Here is a 21,035-nt window from a genome sequence, read left to right as displayed (position 1 = left end):
TATCCTGGCAGCTTCAAATACAAGTCTGCTTAGAGGTTGGTTATTGCCAAGTTTGCACCAGTACCTAGCAACCGTATAGACTTTGATTACAGCCTTTCATACAGCAGTTTCTTGTGCACTGAAGCATGGGTGTGCCTTTAGAGTGAAGTGTTTGCCAGGTAATAGGATGCCTATAAGCTTTCCATTTAGCCTTTAAGGGGGGGGGGGGAGAAAGGGAAGAGGCAAGCAAAATGCTAGAATTATCATTTTATTGATATTGCAGCACACTTCAGATACAGATACAAATTAGCATATTTAAGAAATTTACATATATTTCTGTACACTTAACCATCATAAATATTAGAAGTTGAAGTCCTGTTTCTGTACATTTGGGGCTTGGAACGTATACGTGTCCTTCGTAGCGTTTGGTTCCATTACGTCATCCACCTCCTGGATACAAATTACAAGAAATTATGAAAGAACCAGATATATGAAGCCACATTAAAACACAAGACCACAGTGTTACTATAATGTAAGTGACAGTTCCTTAGCTAGGTAAGGCAGTATTTGGAGAAATAAAATTTTGATTTAAATCTTCACATTTTACACATGACACATTTAATCTGTTACATTCCCTTGGATTTTCAAAAACACCAGACGTCATGGATCATCCATTTGTTCCACTGTGGGCATAACATGGGCCATGTGCCCAGATAATTGTTTTTACTCATCGCAGTAAAAAGTTTGCCAAGTGCATAAAATACAGATCTAGCCAACTTAAATTTGGCAAATAATGGCCTTAGACAAACTGGCAAGTGGTACAACACTTCCGTTGTTTGGCATCAGTCACAATCGTCGCCTTGAGGAATTACGGTATCCTGCAAAATATTTTGCAGGATTCCAGTTTTTCCCCATAGACTTCTATTGGCGACGGATTGTGACTGATGATGCTGCGTTGCATCCGCTGCGTTGCGGTCTGTCGTTTGACTGACCACTGGGCGGGAGCAATGCAGCATGTAACGTTTTTTGTCCAGTGGAATCCGTTGGATTTCACTGCGCATGCGCTCTGGCTCAACGCACAGGTAACCAGGATAAACATCGGGTTACTAAGCAACGCGCTTTGGTTAGTTACCCGGTATTTACACTGGTTACATGTGCAGGGAGCCCGCGTTAAGCGGTGTATGCTGGTAACCAAGATAAATATCGGGTAACCAAGCAAAAAGTGCTTTGCTTTTACCCGATATTTACCCTGGCTGTGCACGGAGCCAGACACTTCACCGCTCGGCTCCGCCCCCTCCCGCACTCAGCATGTACACACTCACACGTCCTGCAGTCCCCGCGGCACAGACGTCCACCCACCCCGAACTCCGCCCCCTCGTGCTCCGCCACACACACGTCCCCGTGGCACTGACGTACTCAATGCCACGGCCCCGCTCGGCTCCACCCTTCCCAAACTCCGCCCCCCGCACACAACAGAATCCGACAAAGAATTCTGTTTTGCCTTCCGTTGTCATCCGTTGTACAGCGCATCAGTCACATACGTCAAGCGACGCAAAACGGAAGTGTGAACTTAGCCTAAGGTGGCATCTCACTTGAGAGCCACATCCAAAAAGGCCACAGCGTTGATCAGCGCCCTCCTCCCTTGATCTCCAGGCCGCTGGACGTCTTCCTGACCTCAGAGGCTACAGCGGCATGCTCAGTCAAAATAGCTGTTGTGGGACAGCAAAGTACAGGACCCACAGCTGGGGGTGGAATCCCCCTGAGTTCCCTCTCATTGTGTATCCACCCGGGGATGTCTGACCAGACAATGGGGAAAGAAGTGCAGCACACCCCCACATCTGCCAGGAGAGAAAATCATGAGGGAGCAGAGCAGCAGGCCCCTCACGCTGAAACCTCTGGTCCGGCCTGCCATCAGGAACCTCCAGCTGCATCAGACATAGGAAGACCTCAGGGACCAGCGGCTCCTCAGGCTAATCGGATCCCTGTGAAAGCTACAGCCAACCTGGAGAACGTTTGGCTCCCACAAAGATGCAGCGTGTGCACAGCTTTACCGTCCCATATTGCTGCTGAACGCAGATTTGAAAATACAGTGGAACCTCGCTTAACGAGAATTTCTCTTAAGCAAAGCTTTCTGTAAATTTGTAACTCTATTTACAAGAAATCTTTGCTGTACAAGCAAAATACTCACTGCACACACTTCCGGTTCCGTACATCCACCGCACTCTGAACCGCACTTGCAATCCACACACAATTATGCTCACCTTACCTTCCGTTCCACCGCCGGTCTCATGGTCCTTGTAGTTCCTGGGTACATCGTGACGTCCTCGCGGCGAACTACAAGACCCAAGAGGCCTGCGATTGAACGGAGGTAAGGTGCGCATATAATATAGAGTGTACCTTGCGTTTCATCACTGGCCTCCTGGGTCCTGTAGTTCGCCGCTCTGCTCCAGGCTGTGCATCGGCATCCATAGTGACGAAGCAGGAACTTCCTGGTTCGTGTCACCACTACTCAAAGGCAGCGCGCTGGCCAGAGGCAAGCGGCTCTGCCTTTGTAGTCAGTGCTCTGGCTGCGGAAGTTCCTCCCTCGTCGTTATGGTAACCCGATGCACAGTACCAGAGAACAGCAAGTCCCAGGAGACTGGCGATGCAACGGAAGGCAAGGTGAGCATATAATAAGTGCGTGTGTGTTTGTGTGAGTTTTTATGGGTTTGTACGCGTTTATGCATGTGTGGAATGACAGAATAGGGACATTTAAAAATTTGTGGAACGAATTGTCTGCATTGCAATGATTTCCTGTGGGAAATCTTGCTCTGCTGAACGAGTAACTTTGTTAACAAGCACAGTCCCAGAACGGATTGTTCTCGTTAAGCAAGGTTCCACTGTATTCACAAGAATTCTAGCAACCAATCTCAGCTCCTCCTACATTGTTAGGGAGAGGGGGGGTGGGGAGGAGAGGAGAAAAAAAAAACAAAAAAAAAAAAGCAGAAAATCAGATTGGCTTTGTTTGTGGGAAAGGTGGGAACAGGATGATTGACTAGTCTGGATGTTGAAAAAGCCTTCAATATGTTGGCATTGCCATTGCTCTTTGCAACACTGAACAGTTTGGTATAGTCAGGTCCTTCTTTCAGGAGTTTTACACCGCGCCAAAGGCAATAGTTAAAATTACCACATACGTCCTCATCCCCAATGGCTCCAGACAGAGCTGCCCCCCCCTATTAACCCCCTCCCCCCTTGTTCTTTGTATAGAACCCCTAGCACATATTGGAAGCTTCAGATATACAAGGGTTCCAGCTTAGAGGCCAGGAATACAATATAGCGCTTCTTGCAGACTGTCCTTACACTAACCCATTTCCTTGCCCAACCTCCACTCTTAAAATGGACAGAATTATGGGGTACAAAGCCAACAGAAGCCTTATCACTAAATTTGAAGCCTGCAGTCATATCCCTGCTAAAATCTAAGTACAACTGGTAGATAAAATACCTGGTGTGGACTTAACCCCCATTACGATTCCCTCTACAAAACAACTCCCAGGTTTCTTTGAGGAAATGAATACCACACTACGCAAGTGGGAGAAACTGCATCTAACATTCTTTGGGCGAATTGCGGACATTAAAATGACAATCTTGCCAAAGCGTTTATACCGCTTGAAGACAGTGTGTGCGTGTTCCCAGACTTATGGAAGTACTCTCACCACACATCTGACACGTATTCCCATGGATTGCTTTAACCTTTGAGTTAGTGTCTGGAGGTGGAATGTGTCTGGTTAGCCCCGTCCTAATGTGTTATGGCCTACTTGCCAACTCCCGTCAATAATGGCTCTGTTGGGGCCAATGAGGCTCACCAGGTAGATGTGCATGTTGGCCGCAGGGATCTTTTCCCTAGCTTCGTCCAATCCCTCATTGGTGCCATTTATCTTTACCCCCATGTTACCAGACAGTATGAATGGGCGGACAACCGAACCATGGGTCAGAGCTGGGATATTTGGGGGGGGGATGCAGATATACCGTAATTGACCCTTTAAAACCTGTTTTTGCCCTTTTCTGTTTTGAGGGAGAGATAGGATCCCAGGCACAACCTATTTTACGTTTGCACAAATAAGACATCTAGCTCCATCTTCCATGAAGTCTGCGACGTTCTCCAGGCCCACCCAGTTTGAGAGCCTCTACAGGCAGGGCACTGATGGAGGACCAATAAAGGATTTTGGGTATCCTTGCATGCAGAAATCTGGCACTCTTACATGGGAGACATTTCTGGGGAGGGAACTCCCAAATTCTGTTTGGCAGATATGGGGGGGGGGGAAGGACAAAAAAAAAAAAAAAAAAAAAAAAACAAAACACAAAACCAACCAAATAAACAAAACCCCAAAGACATTTGTGTCTATGGCTCAAAGGAAAATCAGTATAAGATTCTGATGCACTGGTGCCACCCCCAGATATCTTATCTACTATCCCCCCACTGTTTTATTCCTACTGGAGGTACACGAGATGGGTGGGGACTCTACCTCACATCTTTTGGTACTGTGGGGCCCTTGCAACTTTTTGGAAGTGAAGTGGGAGACCCCATTCATAAGGATCCGAACCTCCGGGTCAGTTTGGTTCGGCTTGCTTTATAATTTATATTATATTATATTATATATTATACAATTCCTCCAAAAGGGGATGATCAAGATGCAGCCAAATTCATCCTACACATTTGTATAAATCTGCAAGATGTCTCAGCCATGCATAAAAAAAAAAAACAAAAAAAAAAACAAAAACACACACCTCTCCAGGCTCTGAAGAGCAGTATTCAGGATACAAGGATGGAATACCTCACCGACTCAATTAATAAAATCGGTTGGACTCATTCCAGAGAGTATAGTCCCCCGTGGGACTCCTACATGGTGGACTGAAGGATAAAGGCCATTGCTACTAGGCCCTTCTGCTGTCAAATTGTGAATATAATGCAAGCACTTCCATCCTCCCCCTTACCCAATGTTTCTTCCCCTCCAGTGATGCATCTCCCATTGTAGGTTTTTATATGTATAATATGTAAGATTCCCTGATGCTTTTTGCATTTTGTTGTGTTAAACTTTTGTCTGTTAACAGATTATATAAACAGAGTGCCAAGTCAAAAGCAGGAGGAGCTAGGTTGTTCCCACAGCTATCGGGGCAGATCCTGGCTCTGCATCATAGCCATCATCTGCTGCGTAGGTGGAGAGTTCAGCTTCTGAGCCCACTCCATACATCAGACAATGACAGTGAGGGATAAACATTGTACTAGCCATTAACTTATATTAAGGTAGCCAAGTTACATTTTGTGCCATGATACTCCATTGCCGTGTTAGGTTGACTTTTGCAAATTGTGCAAAAGCAGCATGGGGCCCCACAAACCTACATCATGGCTGCTACAGCTTATTCTGTGAAATATGCAGTCACCATACCTCGCCTGAGAAGTATTTCTCGATAAGTGCTAGGGCGGCATGATAAACCATGTGGTTGTCGTGTGTTTGTAGAGCTTCTATCTTCTCCAATCCTCCCAACTCCTCTACAACTAGGCATAGTTTGTCCAACTCGTCTAGTTTTTCAGCAGCCTGCAATAGAATTTGTCAGTGTAAGCAATAAACAGTAAATTGTAGAATGCACCAGTCTGCGCATGACAAGAGGGGTCCTTAATCTATGGGACTAAATTTAAATGGTTGGCCAGTCTTCACTGACTGCGCTGTCAGGATTCTCCTGTGCAAATGCTGGGTGGTAATGTGACAAAGTATGCCACATGAGTACTCAGCTAAACTTCACCTAGATAAGAAAGTACTCTCAATGCAAGTGCACTGAGCAAGGCTGGAAACAGTCAGAATGTTGTCAGGAGTATGTATATCGCATACATATGGTGGGAAGACTGCCCGCTCCTGGTGAACCCTCAGTGCATGCGATGTGAGCATTCCCAAGTCTGCAGTCACTCCAAGACCAGCCATCTTTAATCATGGTAATTGCCATGTATTTTAGGCAATGATTCCTTATGAAGACTAGCATTTTGGTTTGACAATATTCCAAACAGCATACTGAATTAAGATACACCAAATCCATCAAGCATGCGCCTCTTAAGACAGTTGCAAAGTTTTATCTAACAGTAATATAATGTAGGAAAAGAAAGCCCCAATTCCAACAAAGTAGTATCACTTTACTGTGGGCAGGAGTTGATGCAATTAGAGCTTAGCTCTAGCATGTAGCAGAGTTCAGAAAGCTAACCCTGCCCACACCACAGCCTTGTATGTACATTGTATATTGGCAGTGAGCTGCTGATCAGTGCTAGGAGCAGATCTCATGCAGGACCTAGTCTGGGCAGTGAAAGTTTCATTGCATTGAAAGAACAGTTTAATAAGCTACATCTCCGATATCAGTGTCTCAGCCCCTACCCAATACTGCCCACAGATTACACAGGGAAAAGCTGCTGACAGTTTTCCTTTAATTTGGCACTACTTCAGCTTCCATATGCCTAAACTATCCTCAGTCACAGGAAGGTGCAAATTTTGGTTATAGTTTATAGCATAAAAATCATAACATTAATTAAAAATACATGTTAACCATGGCCTGACAATCATACCAATTCAATATTTAAAACTTACCAGAAATATGTTGGAGATGGCATCTAGTATTACCAGGATTGTTTTGCTGTCCTTAATTGTTAATAGGTTGAGAAGTGGTTCCAGCACCCCACTGTGAACCAGTTGTACCACCTGCTCCACAGTTCCCCCACTAGTGTAGTTGGTCACTGCCCACACTGCCTCCTTCTGTGCTTTAAAGTCACCCTAGGGGGAAGAAAAAAGGCACTTAATGGAATCTGTTCATAACATCTGCTCTAGGCTAGCAGAGCTACTGCAGGATAACCTCTCATATGCATTATGCCATATTGTGCACCTTTGAGTAGATGGTATTACTGTATTCATATGTATGCTAGGCTGCCCTATGCACTGGAGGGTGCAGTATCTAAAATTGCTAATAGGAATGGAGTACTGCTTCTCCCCACCAGGGCTGGTGTTAATTACAGCATGGATGGTAGGCCCGCCGCAAGCAGGGCCCCAGAGGATGGGTGATGTGACTGGCATTGGAAGAAGGTAGGCCACACAGTGGTATAGTGCAACTGGTTTTTACTCACTGCTGGTTGATGGTAAAAGGTTACCCGAGGCTGGCTGGTTGCACCTCCAGGTCCCCTTCGGCCCAGTGCAGTACTCTGATACCTTCTTCCCCTGCACCTGTCTCTGGTCAATGGGTCCCCGTGGCGTAGAGCAACTGGCGATCCCCTTCCAGTTGTTTGTCCACTTCTGTTTACCTGACAGTAGTGTGAACCTTGTGGGTTTGAGTCTGGTCCTGTCCCCGGTTCTTCCTTTGCTACTGAGTCTTCAGATTCTTAGGGTCAGCGAGATCCTTGATGGTCCCCTCACTGTGCAGGCGTTAACAGGTCGGCTTGAAGCTTTCCTGTCCTAGGGTCCTGTACCCAGTCTGTGTGTAGTTCTGGGAGTACTCCACCAACAACTACTCTCCTGGGTACCAGGTCACTGTTAACCCGAGTCAGGACTTCGCTTCACTTTAACCTTCCTCCCTTACTACTGTCAAAATTATGACTACACTCCAGTCTGCCCCTCCCATCTGGTCAACTAGTGGACTGGACTGTCTCCACCTCTAGGCGGCCATCTATTGGTCCGACCCTAGCTATGTACCATTGTATGGGGGAATTGTTGGGGGGGGGGGAAAACAAAAAAAAAAACAAAAACACACAACTGGGATTACCTGGGTTTTTGGTGTTACCAGCACTGGTCTCCCAGGGCCCTAGGGAGTAGACCCTGCATCCTTGTGGGGATGCAGTACCTTGTAGCTCACTGATTGCTTCAGGGGCGCTATACTCAGATTAGTTAGCAAAAACCTGGTGACAGATTCCCTTTAAGACAAAAGTACTAAAACTATGATCTCAAGTAGAGAGACTAAAATAATTACTAGTGCTTTATGATGCACCAGTCTAGATTAGCTCAAGTGAAGAATACAAGGTTTTCACATAAATCATACTAGTTTTGCCACTTACCTTATTCAGAACCTCCACTAGTGGCGGTAGGAGACCACAGGTAATGAGCTGTTGAATCTGCGGAGATGGTCCTGCTGAAATATTACTTAGTGTCCATGCTGCCTCTCTCTGAACACTTGGCTTCTGGTGCCGCAGGAGCTGAGGCAAAATAGATAGGACTCCGGCATCTATAGCCACTTGGGTCTGCTTGTCTGTTCCTGTGACTATGTTCCCAATGGTGCGCAGTGCTGGTGTCTGAGGAGGATTTAGGGATAAATTAGGACACTGCATTGGCCACTATAATGGCCCATCATTATATACTAAAGACACGAGTATACTTAGAATTCTGGAAGCATGAATAACAATTTCCTGGAGACGTTATAAATATACAATATTCAAGCACCACTCCAGCTTTTTTCCCCCAGCTATTGAATGGTGCTTTCATAATTTACACATTGATTCACTCACCAAAATGCCAATATCTGGATTATGCATTAACTGTATTAGTCTATCCACGGCCCCAGTCTGTACCACAACATCAATCCGATCATTGGCACCATCAGTGAGATACGACAAAGCCCAACATGTATCTGATAGGATGTCCTTGTCTTCATGGTACAAGAGCTGTGTCAGGGTTGGCAGGATTGCAATAACAGCTTTCATAGGTGGATATGGGTTTTTGTTACGACATAGGTTAGACAGGGTCCATGTAATGTTTCGGAGAAAGCCAATCTAAAGAGTTAAGGTTAATTATGTTCAGTAGGATATTAACATGATCAAAGCCAAACAAGTTGTGAATTAGTAAGCGAGAAAAAAAAAAATAAATAAAATAAAAAAAAATTATGGAATTGTGAACAGGCCCCACGATGCCATCGTAGAGCTTACACAGCCATTCCACTCCAGCTGCTCAGCTCCATAGTCTACATCATTATTGCAACTGGCTCTGTATAATAAGTAAAAGAGGGGCATACCGGAGTTTTTGGTGCAATCAAGCTTAAAAGTGGTGGAATCACATCGCAGTTGATCAATGCATCTCTGTACAGTGGTCCATCACCTAAAAGAATTACACAGTTCTGTAAAGCAAGACCTTGCAGAATTGGAGTCCATTTTAACTAAATTATTTTATTGTATAATGTTACTGTCGCGGATGGGGAGGGGACGCTGCGCTCACCACGCTCGGGTCCGGCGCCGCTTTGCCTGCTGCTCGGTGGCTCGAGCGGCGCTCCTCGCCCGTGAGTGAAAAGGGGGATTGGTTTTGGGGATTTATTGTCCGTGACGCCACCCACGGTTGTGGTGAGGCTGTGACAACCGCTGTTCTGGATGGGGATCCCGGGAGCGATGACAGGGAGCAGCTTGGATGTTGTTCTTCCCCTCTGTGGGTGGGTGGGTGATTGGTTGTCCCGGGGCCCGGTGAGGGAGGGATGGCAGGCGGGCTACGGGGCCTAGTGAGGTGCAGGGTCGCGGGGGCAGCGTGTGCCGCACGCCACGGTGGTACTCAGCCAATGACGAATGCAAAGTCTCCGGTAAAATGAACGGCTGGATGGACGGGTCCCACAGACTGCTGCGGTGGTTCTTCTCCCGGTAGGTTGGTGGCAACTGTCTTTCCCTGCACCTGTTATGTTCTCGGTTCTGGTGGCTTCCCACCGGTAACCCGCTCCCCCAGCTTGGATGAAGCCTGAGGGAGCCCCTTTTGCCCGCAGGCTCTGGCCCTGGGAACTGTAGCCTTGGCAGTGACTATTTCCCTTCACGGTTTTAGCTGTTGCCTTCAATCGGGTCTTGACTGCTGGGAAACCCGAGGTTCCCTTCGCTAACGGATTTGACCGGTTTTACGGCGACTCCTAGCCTGGTCGGCGTCCGTAAGCCCTGCTGAATGGTGCTGGCTTCTTTTCACTCCCCGATCCGGTACCTGTGGGCCGCCGCCCGTCCCTTACGGTTCACGTCAATCAGCCTCTCCTGCAGACGGTCACCACCGTCTGCCAACCTTGCTGTATGTGCCCGGGCCACACACCCGGACACTGTCAGTCTCCTCCACTACCACTTCACTCCTCAAACTCCAAACTACTCAACTCATCTTCTCTTCCTTTTCCCGCCTCCAGGACTGTGAACTCCTCGGTGGTTGGGGCCAACCGACTGGCTCCACCCCCTGGTGTGGACATCAGTCCCTGGAGGGAGGCAACAAGGATTTTTGTTTGACCTTGATGTGCCTAGCCGGGGTGTGGGGTGTGTTGTAGTATCTGACGTCCTGGCTTGTCCAGGGCACCAAATTACCTTCTGGGACCAAGAGGGCTCCTCAACTCACACCGAGGCAATGGCTATGCAGCAACTTGTACAAGATTGGATTTTCACTAACTCGCAGCCCAAACCAAATACAAGGCTGCAGGATCTTACCGTTTACCTACCTAGAGCTTTTTTCTTGCCAATAATTACAATATGACAGTTTTCCAAAACTGCCCCAGATACCTTAAGGTTGTAGATTATTGCAATGGACAGATGTGATGCAGTATTCAGAGAGCTTTTTTTATCCTTTGTCATTTTATAAATGAACTTTTCCCACATATTGCATTGAGAAGTTGAGCCAATTAGACACTTCTACAATAGTGAGCAGGTATAAGTTGTGAGGTGTAATGTACCCTTTCCAATAAGCATCTAACCAACTGCACAATACTTCATGTAAAATGGTGCACTGCAATATTAACTATAAACTAGGCCACTGTATTGTGCCATCACAGATTAGTAATCAGTTCTCCAAGTCTTACCGGCAATGTTTCCTAAAGCCCATACTGCCTGCTCACTAATTTGCATGTGTGGGGAGGATATCAAAGATATGAAGGCAGGAATGGCTCCTCCATCAACCACAGCTTTGGTTTGTTCACAGGTCCCAGAAGCAATATTTGTTAGGGCCCAAGCGGCTTCAAACTGCAAAGTAATGTTATCATGGTAGCTTAGGAAATCCACCAGCTTTGGTATTAGGCCAGCTTCAATAATGTCATTCAGTGGAGGATTCCTCTCCCGGGACAGCATTTTCCTGCAACCAGAAGTAAAAAGAAGTCAAACTTTTTGTACATTAGGCTATGGCTTCATGGCAACTTTGGCCACGGGTCTTGTGACCAAGGTTGGCTGGGTGTCGCAGCTACAGCGAGAGGCAATGCAAGTGAACTGGGGGTACATTTGATCACCAAGGGTACTGGGACAAAAAAAAAAAAAAAAAAAAAAAAAAAAACCCTTACAAGTATGGACTTTTTGACCTTTGCTCAACACAGATGGAGTACCATAGATTATAAAATGCAACCCATATTCTCCTGTATTGTGATGTAGTAGCAGAGCAAATTGTGGTCACAAAACAGGTGTCTCCGCAAAAATTACTCTATAGCCTGACACTAACTACAACTTCTAAAGTTTAGAGTGTTATTTTTCAGAAAAAGGGAGTACACAGGTGGGCATACCATTGGTGCAACCACACCAAGAGGTAGGAGCCCATTTCCACCTCCAAGTTAGATAAAACTGCATTAGGATGAGCTACAGAAGGGTCCATGTATTCTTGCACCGGGGCACTGTCCACCCCTGGGCAGATATGTAAGGAGATTGACATATTGCCCAGGTTCCCCCTTGAAGACACCAGTGTCATAAAGCCTAATATGATAAGTGTTATTATACATGTTAATTGTGACATGTGTGAGTAGTGTTGAATAGTGTATAGTTTCACTCTAGGGCAAGAAAGTCTAATGTTTGGGACTAGCCCAGAGTGGGAAGAGCTAGAGTGAGGGAACAGTGACAGTAGCCTAGTAGTGCACTAGATAGCACCCAGTAGTGACAGACCCAAGCTCTGACAGGAGAGCAGAGCAACATGGTGTTGGTGTCCCTGATGTGATGAGACATTATCGTAAGATCCTGAGGAAGCAGCAAGAGTGTGGACAGACGCACATAGGGCCAGTTAACAGGCCAATATAGTACAGAAATGAGAGAATATCTAAGGCAGGAGTTCCTTAAGCGTTAAAATTAGAAGCAAAGTCCATATTGGCTAATCAGTTCCTTTAACAGAAAGGCAGGACGCAGAACCTCAGGTTGAAGATATGACTTTCAATAACTGGACTGCTGTGTTAATCTGGGTTGTGGTAAAGGAAAAGACTGGACCAAATGAAGTTCAGGAAGCAGGGGCTGTGTATTGAAGTGCTCTGAGAAAGAATTGTATGAAAAGTTGTGCCCATCATGTACTGTACATAGTTGTCAAGTGGCTGTTAAGTAAAATACTTAACTGAGCTGGTGGTCGCCCCCAGTTGTACACCATCTGATTCTAGGCAGCCAAAGCCATCAGCATCATGGGGTCTGCAAGTTTGCTACACACTCATCTTCATGCAACGTGCTGGGGTGTAAGATAACTACCTCGCCAACAGCTACTGCCCTGCGTCACCTTACATAGGAATTAAATGCACTTTGCCAATGCATTTCCAGATCATACTAACCTCTTCAAGAGAGCCACAATCATGTGTGTCATGCTATCAGGATGTGTGTTAAATCTAAGGTCACATACCTTGCAGCTTGTGTGCACCTCAATTCAAGATCTGGGTTTCCAGAATGAATGCCTTCGACTATGTCACACAAAGGAAGTGGGGGCATCTAGGGAGGAAAAAAAACAAAAAACAAAACAAAAAACAGTTTAAGGGTATGTGCCTATGAGCAACACTCACTGCATCCTGGACGCAGCAGGTCCTGACCTGCGGGGCTGAGAGTCTCCTCCGGAGAACACAGCTGCTTATACCCACGATCAGGGTTTAGTGTGCCATGGTCTCTTGCTTGTGTTCTCCCTATGGAGGCCGCATGCAAATCACAGCAAACAATTGACATGATGCAGTCTTGAAAGACGCTCCGCAGGTCAGTGTTTGCTGCTGAAAAAACAAGCACAGTGGGCACGGGATTTAAGGAAATCCATCCACTGTGCTTGTTTTGGATGCAGCAAAAACTCGCTACATCCAAAACGCTGCAAACACTGATCGTGGGCACGTACCCTAAGGCCCTGTTTTTGGTGCAGAAATTTCTTGAGAAAATGGTTGTAACCTTTCTGCAGACATTCCCAGTAAAACCTATGGAGAGAGAGAAAAAAAAAAAAAAAAAGAAACTCACCAAAAACACATTGCAGTTTTTGCTGCGTTTTTGAATGCAGGTGCGCCAATCTTTCACTCAAGAAATTTCTTGACAAAAATCCTTAGTGCGCACAGGGCCTTACTCTTTATTTGGTTGTCCCATGTTCTCACACAAGTGCCAGAAAAGGGAAGGGGGAGGGGGGGGGGCAAAACCATTCTGGGACTTGTACATACAGCATGAGAGGCTGTTGTCAGCTTATGCTGAGAGAGTCTCTGTAGCCAGTTTTGATTTTGGCTCATACAAGTGCCAGTGGTTTTAATGAATACCACTCGTTATCTGTGATACTATGGGTCATTCACTTGCCTGAGACACACATAATTCAGGAGGTATGGAATTCTCAAATGTTGTTATCTTTTGGACATCTAAGTGGCCGGGGTGTTCCGTTCAACCTTGTGAGCAACATAACAGGGCAGGAGCCCGATTCCATGGTTGGATCACCAGTTAAGCAGTGTTGTATTTTCAATGCAATCAGCATTTTTCCAGCAGATTAAGGGGCACTTCTCACATAGCGAGATCGCTGCTGAGTCACGGTTTTTGTGACGCAGCAGTGACCTCATTCACGATCTCGCTGTGTGTGACACGGAGCAACGATCTGGCCCCTGCTGTGAGATCGCTGCTCATTACACAGTGCTGGTTGATTTTTTTGGACGTTGCTCTCCTGCTGTGAAGCACACATCACTGACAGCGAGAGAGCAACGATCTGAATGTGAGCAGAGAGTCGGCGTCTGCAAGCTGCGGACGGTGGTAACTAAGGTACACGTCGTGTAACCAAGCGAAACGCTTTGCTTGGTTACCCGATATTTACCTTGGTTACTAGCGTCTGCCGCGCTCAGGCTGCCAGTGCCGGCTCCCTGCTCACATAGCCAGAGTACATATCTGGTAAATAAGCAAAGCAGTTTGCTTATTAACCTGATGTGTACTCTGGCTATAAGTGCAGCAAGCCAGCGCTAAGCGGTGTACGCTGGTAACCAAGGTAAATATCGGGTAACCAAGCTTGGTTACCCGATATTTACCTTTGCTGCGCTTGGTAACTAAGGTAAATATCGGGTAACCAAACTTGGTTACCCGATATTTACCAAGCGCAGCATCGCTTGTCTGAGTCGCTGGTCACTGGTGAGATCTGCCTGATTGACAGCTCACCAGCGACCATGTAGCGACGCACTAGCGATTCTGACGAGGTCAGATCGCTGGTGGGATCACTGGAGCGTCGCTAAAGTGTGACGGTACCCTAAGGCTCTGCACACATTGTGTTTTTTTTTGCTTGGAGTTTCATAAATTTGCAAGTAAATCCTTAAATCTTGTATACACACTTTTTTATTTTAATTGCAGACAGCTTTGAAGAGAGAAAAAAAAATAAAAAAAATAAATAATTTGCAGTACAGTGGAACCTTGGATTACGAGCATCATTGGTTCCGGGAGTGTGCTCTTATATAAAAGCGAATTTCCATAGGAAATAATTGAAACGCAGACATTTCGTTCCACAACCCAAAAATATTTATACAAACTTAATACAGTAATATAAAATAATGTACTGTATTCATATAAAATTACAGTACACTAATACAAAATACTGCGCAGTAAAAAAAAAACAAATTAAACTGTATGTTAGCTTTTAATAGTATTGTTGGTGTGCGAGAGATACAGTACAAGCAATGTGCTACACTGGTTATCAGAAAAAGTATAATACTGTATCCATAAATGCAAATGGGTAGAAATGCTATATAGTATATACTGTACAATAGTATACTGTATACAGTAAACAGTACATATATACAGATAGTTACCTCCAGAGCAGGTCAGAGAGCGGTGAAAGTACGAAACCGGAAGTGTGCACGGTGACTATTTGCTCTTCTTGCAAAGCATTGCTCTTAAACCAAGTTACAAATATTTAAAAAGCTTTGCTTGTCTTGCAAAACGCTCTCAAACAAAGTTACTCTTAAACCAAGGTTCCACTGCATGTCAGTTCTCTCTACAGTTTTACAGTGTTTCACCATGGGGGGGGGTGGGGGGGGGGGATGAAACAAAATATGTTACTTTTATGCAGCCTCCTGTCAGGAAATGCAGAAAGTCTGCAACATGTGCACATAGCCCAACACTATCAGACTACAGTTTGTGGCAGGCAGATCTGTGCAACTGAACCACTGATTAGCAGCTTGGTGACATTTCACAGGGAGCTGACAGTCAGGTATGTGGGCCAGATTATACACCGTTTAAAAGGGAACCGGTCAGGTCTAATATGCACCCAGAACCACGAGCAGTGCTGGGTGCATATCACTAATCCCTGTATCTGGTAGCATAGATAAAGAGATTTAGAAAAAGTATTTCTAAAGATCTTTTATCGTGTGCTAATGAGCAAGGGGACTAGTCCCCTGGGCATTTGTTCTCCTGGCTAGTTTGCTCCATTAGCATGTTAGTACGCGCCTGTGGGGCCATCGCTGCCAGACGCTGGATTTCAGCTCAGTGCGTATGATCCTGGACTTCCGGTCATACGCACTACTTCAGTTTGAAACCAGGACGCGTACACCCGGCTTCATAGAGCGAATGACAAATTCTGGGAACAATTAGGCAGGGATTTGCAATATGGACCCAGAACTGCTTGTGGTTCTGGGTGCAAAATGGATCTGACAGGTTCCCTCTAAGTCTTTGCTCTGCTACATCTCCATCAGGCAAACCAGTTATTCTATGAAGTCTACACCAAGCAGCCCACTGGAATAAGGTTTTCTTGCACTAGGTTATGGTGCTATTAGGTTAAATACCAAGAACCTGCTGACAGATTCTCTTTAATTGGGGGTTTTCCCTCACTTCTATTAGTAAGGTTTTTAACACTAGTTAGAATTTAATAAGATTTAGCTTTTTGGATTGATCATAATGCAGAATCCTAGTAGTAACATCACTGGAGCATGGCCTGGCTGAACCACCTGTTGACTTTTCTGTTCAGGCGAGAGGTCCCCATCTTCCGGAAAGGACGTTACATTTCTTCTTTTAAGGATCTGTTCATCTTTCTTTGCCTTTCTGAGCTCCACACTGACTTCAACTCTTCGACGCCTTAGCTCCTACAATAAGCCACATTGTCAAGTTACCAAACCATTTACCATACAGCCATTACCAGTAAATAGTTTGAAGAGTGACAGTTCCCATGACATCACAGATTCAGCCCAAAATATTATATATTTTATAAACCCTACCTAACAAGCGATCAGCTAACATTACTGTACATTCATTCCCGAAGCCATGCACTCTACAGGTTAGATCCTGCACATCCTTGAGCAGTAGTCAGTGGGTGAGCTGGGCCTCACGCCATGCTTGGTACCCATACATGAAGGGGTGTACTCTGGGTATATAAGGCATTCTTTCCATTTCTAATATCACAGGCAGGTGGTCTGTATGGCCAAAGTTTACTGTAATCCCATTAATCGTCCGATTAATTTAAGAGTCTATTGGCCTCTGCTTTCCTCAGTCAGTTGCACTAACATGCTCCGGAGTAGATGTCTCAAGACAGCACTCGCTCTGAGTAGGAGAGCAGTCAGCCACCATGGATGAAGAGGTGGCACACAACCTGTGGGTAAAGTGGTGACCTATGGCATACACTAACATTTATGTAAATTATGTTCTGCAGAATATCAGCATAGAGCGCTAGGAACAGAAGATTAAGTGAAAAAGTGATGCTATGCCCAGGAGTATAGCGTGCCATACACTCACCGCTGTGTCTTTACCCTTGTTCTTAAATTTTTTCATACGATCGTCAACTTCATTTGCAGGTGGCATCTTTTATTAGTCAGCCGTACTGTAGAACAAGCATGTATATTACAAGGAAACCACATCCTACTCAAATATCTGCTACCACATCCAGGACCACAATTGTCAACCTTATGTTAAGTTTTTTCTGGACAGTTTGTAGAAATTGCCCATCCATTATGTAACTTTGTTTTCCAATGTGTCTATCATTATAAGTGACTAACAGCATACAGGCTGTAGACCAGGGGTCTCAAACTCGGCTGGGTGTATGGGCCGCACAGAGGAAAAAATAATTTGGGGGGCTGCATTCTTTGCAGGACAAAGTGACTTATATTGGTACCTTTTTTTTCACACCTTTGGATCACTGATTTTGAACATTTCTCACTTGTTTATTATAGCAAATGTGCACATTTTGTTTAAATATAAAAAAAAAAAAGAAAATATTTCGTGGTAAAAAAAGTCATGCCTTATTTTGTTTACATTTTATCCCTTTCTTGCAACCATTAGTGTTACAATTATCACTATATAGACATTTTTGCTAACATCTTTTAGTAATGTTCTGCACCCTATAGCTCTATGCCCATTCTATAGTCCCCACCCTATAGTCCTGTGCCCACCTTGCCTTATTCTATAGTAATGTCCCCATCCTGTAGTAATGGGTCGGGGAGGGGGGCAGTGGCTATAACCTACCGATCGCTCCCCTCACCTTCCACAGATGCCGGAGTGAAGCTGAGGGGAGTGGTCTCCGGCCCCAGATCCACAGTGATTGGAGAGACCGGCCTTGTAACCGATCTTTCCAATCAAAGCTGGGGGCGGGTGAAGCAGAGGTCACCCAGCTCCAGCCAATAATCGGTGCTATAGCTGCACTGGTGATGGCTGGATTTTAATGTTCCAGCCATTTTCAATGGCTGAAACATTACAGTGTCTGAATGGCTGACGAACGCCACTCAGCCAATCACAGCCTCCGTAGGTCCGGGGAGGAGACACCACCCCTCCTGAGGTCCCCTCCTCCCCGAGGGTACTAGTATTTGCATTGCAAAGCGATCGCAGCCACCGGGGCCGCGATTTCGCCATGACTTACTGGGTACGTCATGGGTCCTTAAAGGGAATCTGTCATCAGAAATTTAGCTTGAAACCTAAAAGTTTCCCCCTCTGCAGCTCCTGGGCTGCATTCTAGTAAGGTTTCTATACTTTTTGTGGCCCCTTTTAAAACCAAATTAAATACTTTATAAACTTGTACCTTTTGGTATGTAAATTTTGTAAATCGTCCATGGGGGCGGTCTCTCTGCTGACCGTTGCTGTTCCTCCAGCACATTGACGCCGTCCCCCCCATGCTCCATTTCATCCATCAGGATGGCACCCACGGTGCCGCCCACGCCAGGATCGCTGGTGACGTGTGTCACAAGCACGAGATTATGGGCGGCGCTGTGATTGCATCGCAAGTGCCCGCCCATAATCTCGTGGACGCGCTTTCCCCCACTGCCTCCAGCGTTCTGCGCAAGCGCTCGCCGGCCAAATGACCCGACGTCACCTCCTTCCCATCTTACCCTGCAGCAGGGCAAAATGGGAAAGAGGTGACTTCGGGTCATCTGGCCAGCAAGCGCTTGCGCAGAACGCTGGAGGAAGAGGGGAAAGTGCGGTCACGAGGTTATGGGCGGCACTTGCTGATGACACTCACAGCGCCGCCCATAACCTCGTGCCTGCGCAAAACGTCACTAGCGGTCACACGTGCACAGTCCCGCTACAGTCGCAAAGCGCATGCGCGGGACCACGGGCGGCGTCCTGAGATATGAAATTCAGCGTTGGGGGGGGCGGCGTAAATCTGCTGGAGGAACAGCAACTGTCAGCAGAGAGCCTGCCCCCATGGACGATTTACAAAATTTACATAGCAAAAAAGGTACAAGTTTATAAAGTATTTAATTTGGTTTAAAAGGGGCCACAAAAAGTACAGGAACCTTGCTAGAATGCAGCCCAGGAGCTGCAGAGGGGGAAACTTTTTAGGTTTAAGGGTAAGTTCACAGTGAGTTTTTCGCGGCGTTTTTTTGCGCGTTTTTTCAGGTGCGTTTTTGGCCTCAAAACTGCATGACTTTGCTTCCCCAGCAAAGTCTATGCGTTTTCATTTTTGCTGTCCGCACATAATTTTTTTTTAAGCTACGTTTTTCAGCTTAAAAAAAAAAAAAAACAAAAAAAAAAAAAAAAAAAAACACATGTCAATTCTTTCCTGCGTTTCCCCCCCATGCAATGCCTTGGAAAAACGCACCAAATCGTGGCAAAAATGCATGCGTTTTTTGCCGCGTTTTTTGGCAGCAGGTGCGTTTGTGCATTTATAGCGGCCAAAACGCACAAAAACGCAGCGTCAAAAAAACGCAGCGTGTGAACTTTGCCTAAAGCAAAATTTCTGATGACAGGTTTCCGTTAAGTACAAGGGAGCCATGACATACCCAATACGTCAGAGGTCGCTAAGGGTTAATGTGCAGTCCTTGACATACACCCAAAAAAAAAAAAAAAAAAAAAAAAAAAAAATTCTCCTCACCTGTCCCGCATTCCCTCAGCTCTGCTTCTTGTTATTTGCAGGCCAGTTTCCTGTTAAACCATCGCGGCCGGTGCAGTGGCCGCAGCCCTGTCAGATGATTGTTATGCTGGCGCTGCGCGTGCAGAGCCCCTGACAGAGCACACCAGCAGAACATTCATCTAACAAAATGCAGACAGTGGCTGCGGCCCCTGCACCGGCCGCGATAGTGACCAGGGAACAGACCTGGGGGCCGCGTGTTTGAGACCCCTGCTGTAGACAGCAGTTGCATTACGTGTAAAAAGGTACATGAATGGCAGAGCCCTGTCAATCCCCTGGATCAGCACCAGAAGAGATCACTGATGTGCGGTGGAGCAGCAATAGTGTCAGGCTACTTTACCTATGGCCATAGTTACTCAGTATTATCCCTCAGAAATGGCAGATCATTTGAAACAACAGTTTATACCAGGCTGCAGTCCTGAAGCGAGGCTCAGTCACTATATAGGTAGAATAATAAGGGAACAGTTGCTCTATAAAAAAGGGCCCAAATTTGGTCTTAGCAGATGTTTGGCACCCTGCAAATTAAGCCTAAAGCTTGCCTGGTGCTCAGTAAGGAGGGAACAAAGCATTATATATTGCATTACCCATGCAATGGGATATATTGTATTTAGTCAGGCAGTCAACCAGGGTAGAAGCACATGAATAGCGAGTATGAGCCACCAGCTCACATTTTACATATGCTAGGAAATAAGCTTAGTCTTAGCATTTTACTTCAGAACTCAACCATTGTAATAGTGTGGTCAGGATAGTCATCCAGAGCTGAACACACATCTTGCAGAGTATTTCCACAAGTCCCCCTCAGAATACCACAGCTCCCATCCCTCCCATCCCTCACCTGCTCACGCCACAGCTCTGCCCAGCAATAGCCTCATGCACAGCCTCCTGGGCCTCCACCTTATAACACAGGGAAGGGCGTGGTTATTGCTTCATGAAACACATCAGCTGCCAAAGGAAAAAAAAAAGGTTACAGGCCTGCAACACACATCCGTGCCTCCAGTACGTGTTTGGTACGTTTTTGCACGTACCGGAGACACGTTGACCAATGTTACCCTATGGTAGATGGCACACACACGTAAAATCACACGGAACGTGTGTCCGTGTGGTAAGTACGTGTGTGCGTTTTTACAAATGGTCGACATGTCCGTTTTTATCCGTCAACACGCAAGCACGGACCCGCTAAAGTCAATGGGTCCGTGCCTGCACGGACGGCACACATAGCATGTCCGTGTTCAGCACGTACCGTCCGTGTGCGTTTTTAATCGAAACATCAGCAACACTTGTTTCCAATCTATCAGGTCAATTGTCAAATTGTCAAAAGTCCTGATGTTTCAATTGGTGATGCACAAGGCCAAGGATGTTGTCAAAGGATGTTATGGTGATATGGCAGTATGCTTGAAATTTTGGAGGAAATTTGCGCATTTCACCATAAAGAATGTTAAAATGTCCATGCGTTTTCCTTATCTTGACAAGGGGGTGGAGCCACATCATTTTTTCAACAGGTGGTTCATAATCAAGCATATGTCTCCTAACCCCAAATCTCCTAGATATCAACCATAGCAAATACATGGCTGCTTCATT

The 21,035-nt window shown here is 45.9% G+C and overlaps 1 protein-coding gene across 1 annotated transcript; it reads right to left on the bottom strand.

Annotated features, from left to right (window-relative positions):
- Positions 1 to 323: 323 nt before the first annotated feature.
- KPNA7 (karyopherin subunit alpha 7) lies at positions 324 to 20,393 on the bottom strand. The gene is made up of 11 exons (XM_075317851.1): positions 20,293 to 20,393; positions 16,853 to 16,937; positions 16,072 to 16,206; positions 12,543 to 12,628; positions 10,771 to 11,039; positions 8,986 to 9,068; positions 8,483 to 8,746; positions 8,036 to 8,269; positions 6,585 to 6,767; positions 5,403 to 5,552; positions 324 to 429 (listed from the first exon to the last, which is right to left on the bottom strand). The coding sequence occupies exons 2-11, from the start codon at positions 16,916 to 16,918 to the stop codon at positions 340 to 342; spliced, it is 1,560 nt and encodes a 519-aa protein (XP_075173966.1). The 5' UTR covers positions 16,919 to 16,937; positions 20,293 to 20,393; the 3' UTR covers positions 324 to 339.
- Positions 20,394 to 21,035: the final 642 nt, after the last annotated feature.

Source organism: Anomaloglossus baeobatrachus, chromosome 7, assembly GCF_048569485.1.
Source record: "Anomaloglossus baeobatrachus isolate aAnoBae1 chromosome 7, aAnoBae1.hap1, whole genome shotgun sequence".
Classification (NCBI taxonomy): domain Eukaryota; kingdom Metazoa; phylum Chordata; class Amphibia; order Anura; family Aromobatidae; genus Anomaloglossus; species Anomaloglossus baeobatrachus.
The sequence above is the reverse complement of the archived record's forward strand: the minus strand, read 5'-3'. Positions and strand labels throughout refer to the sequence as shown.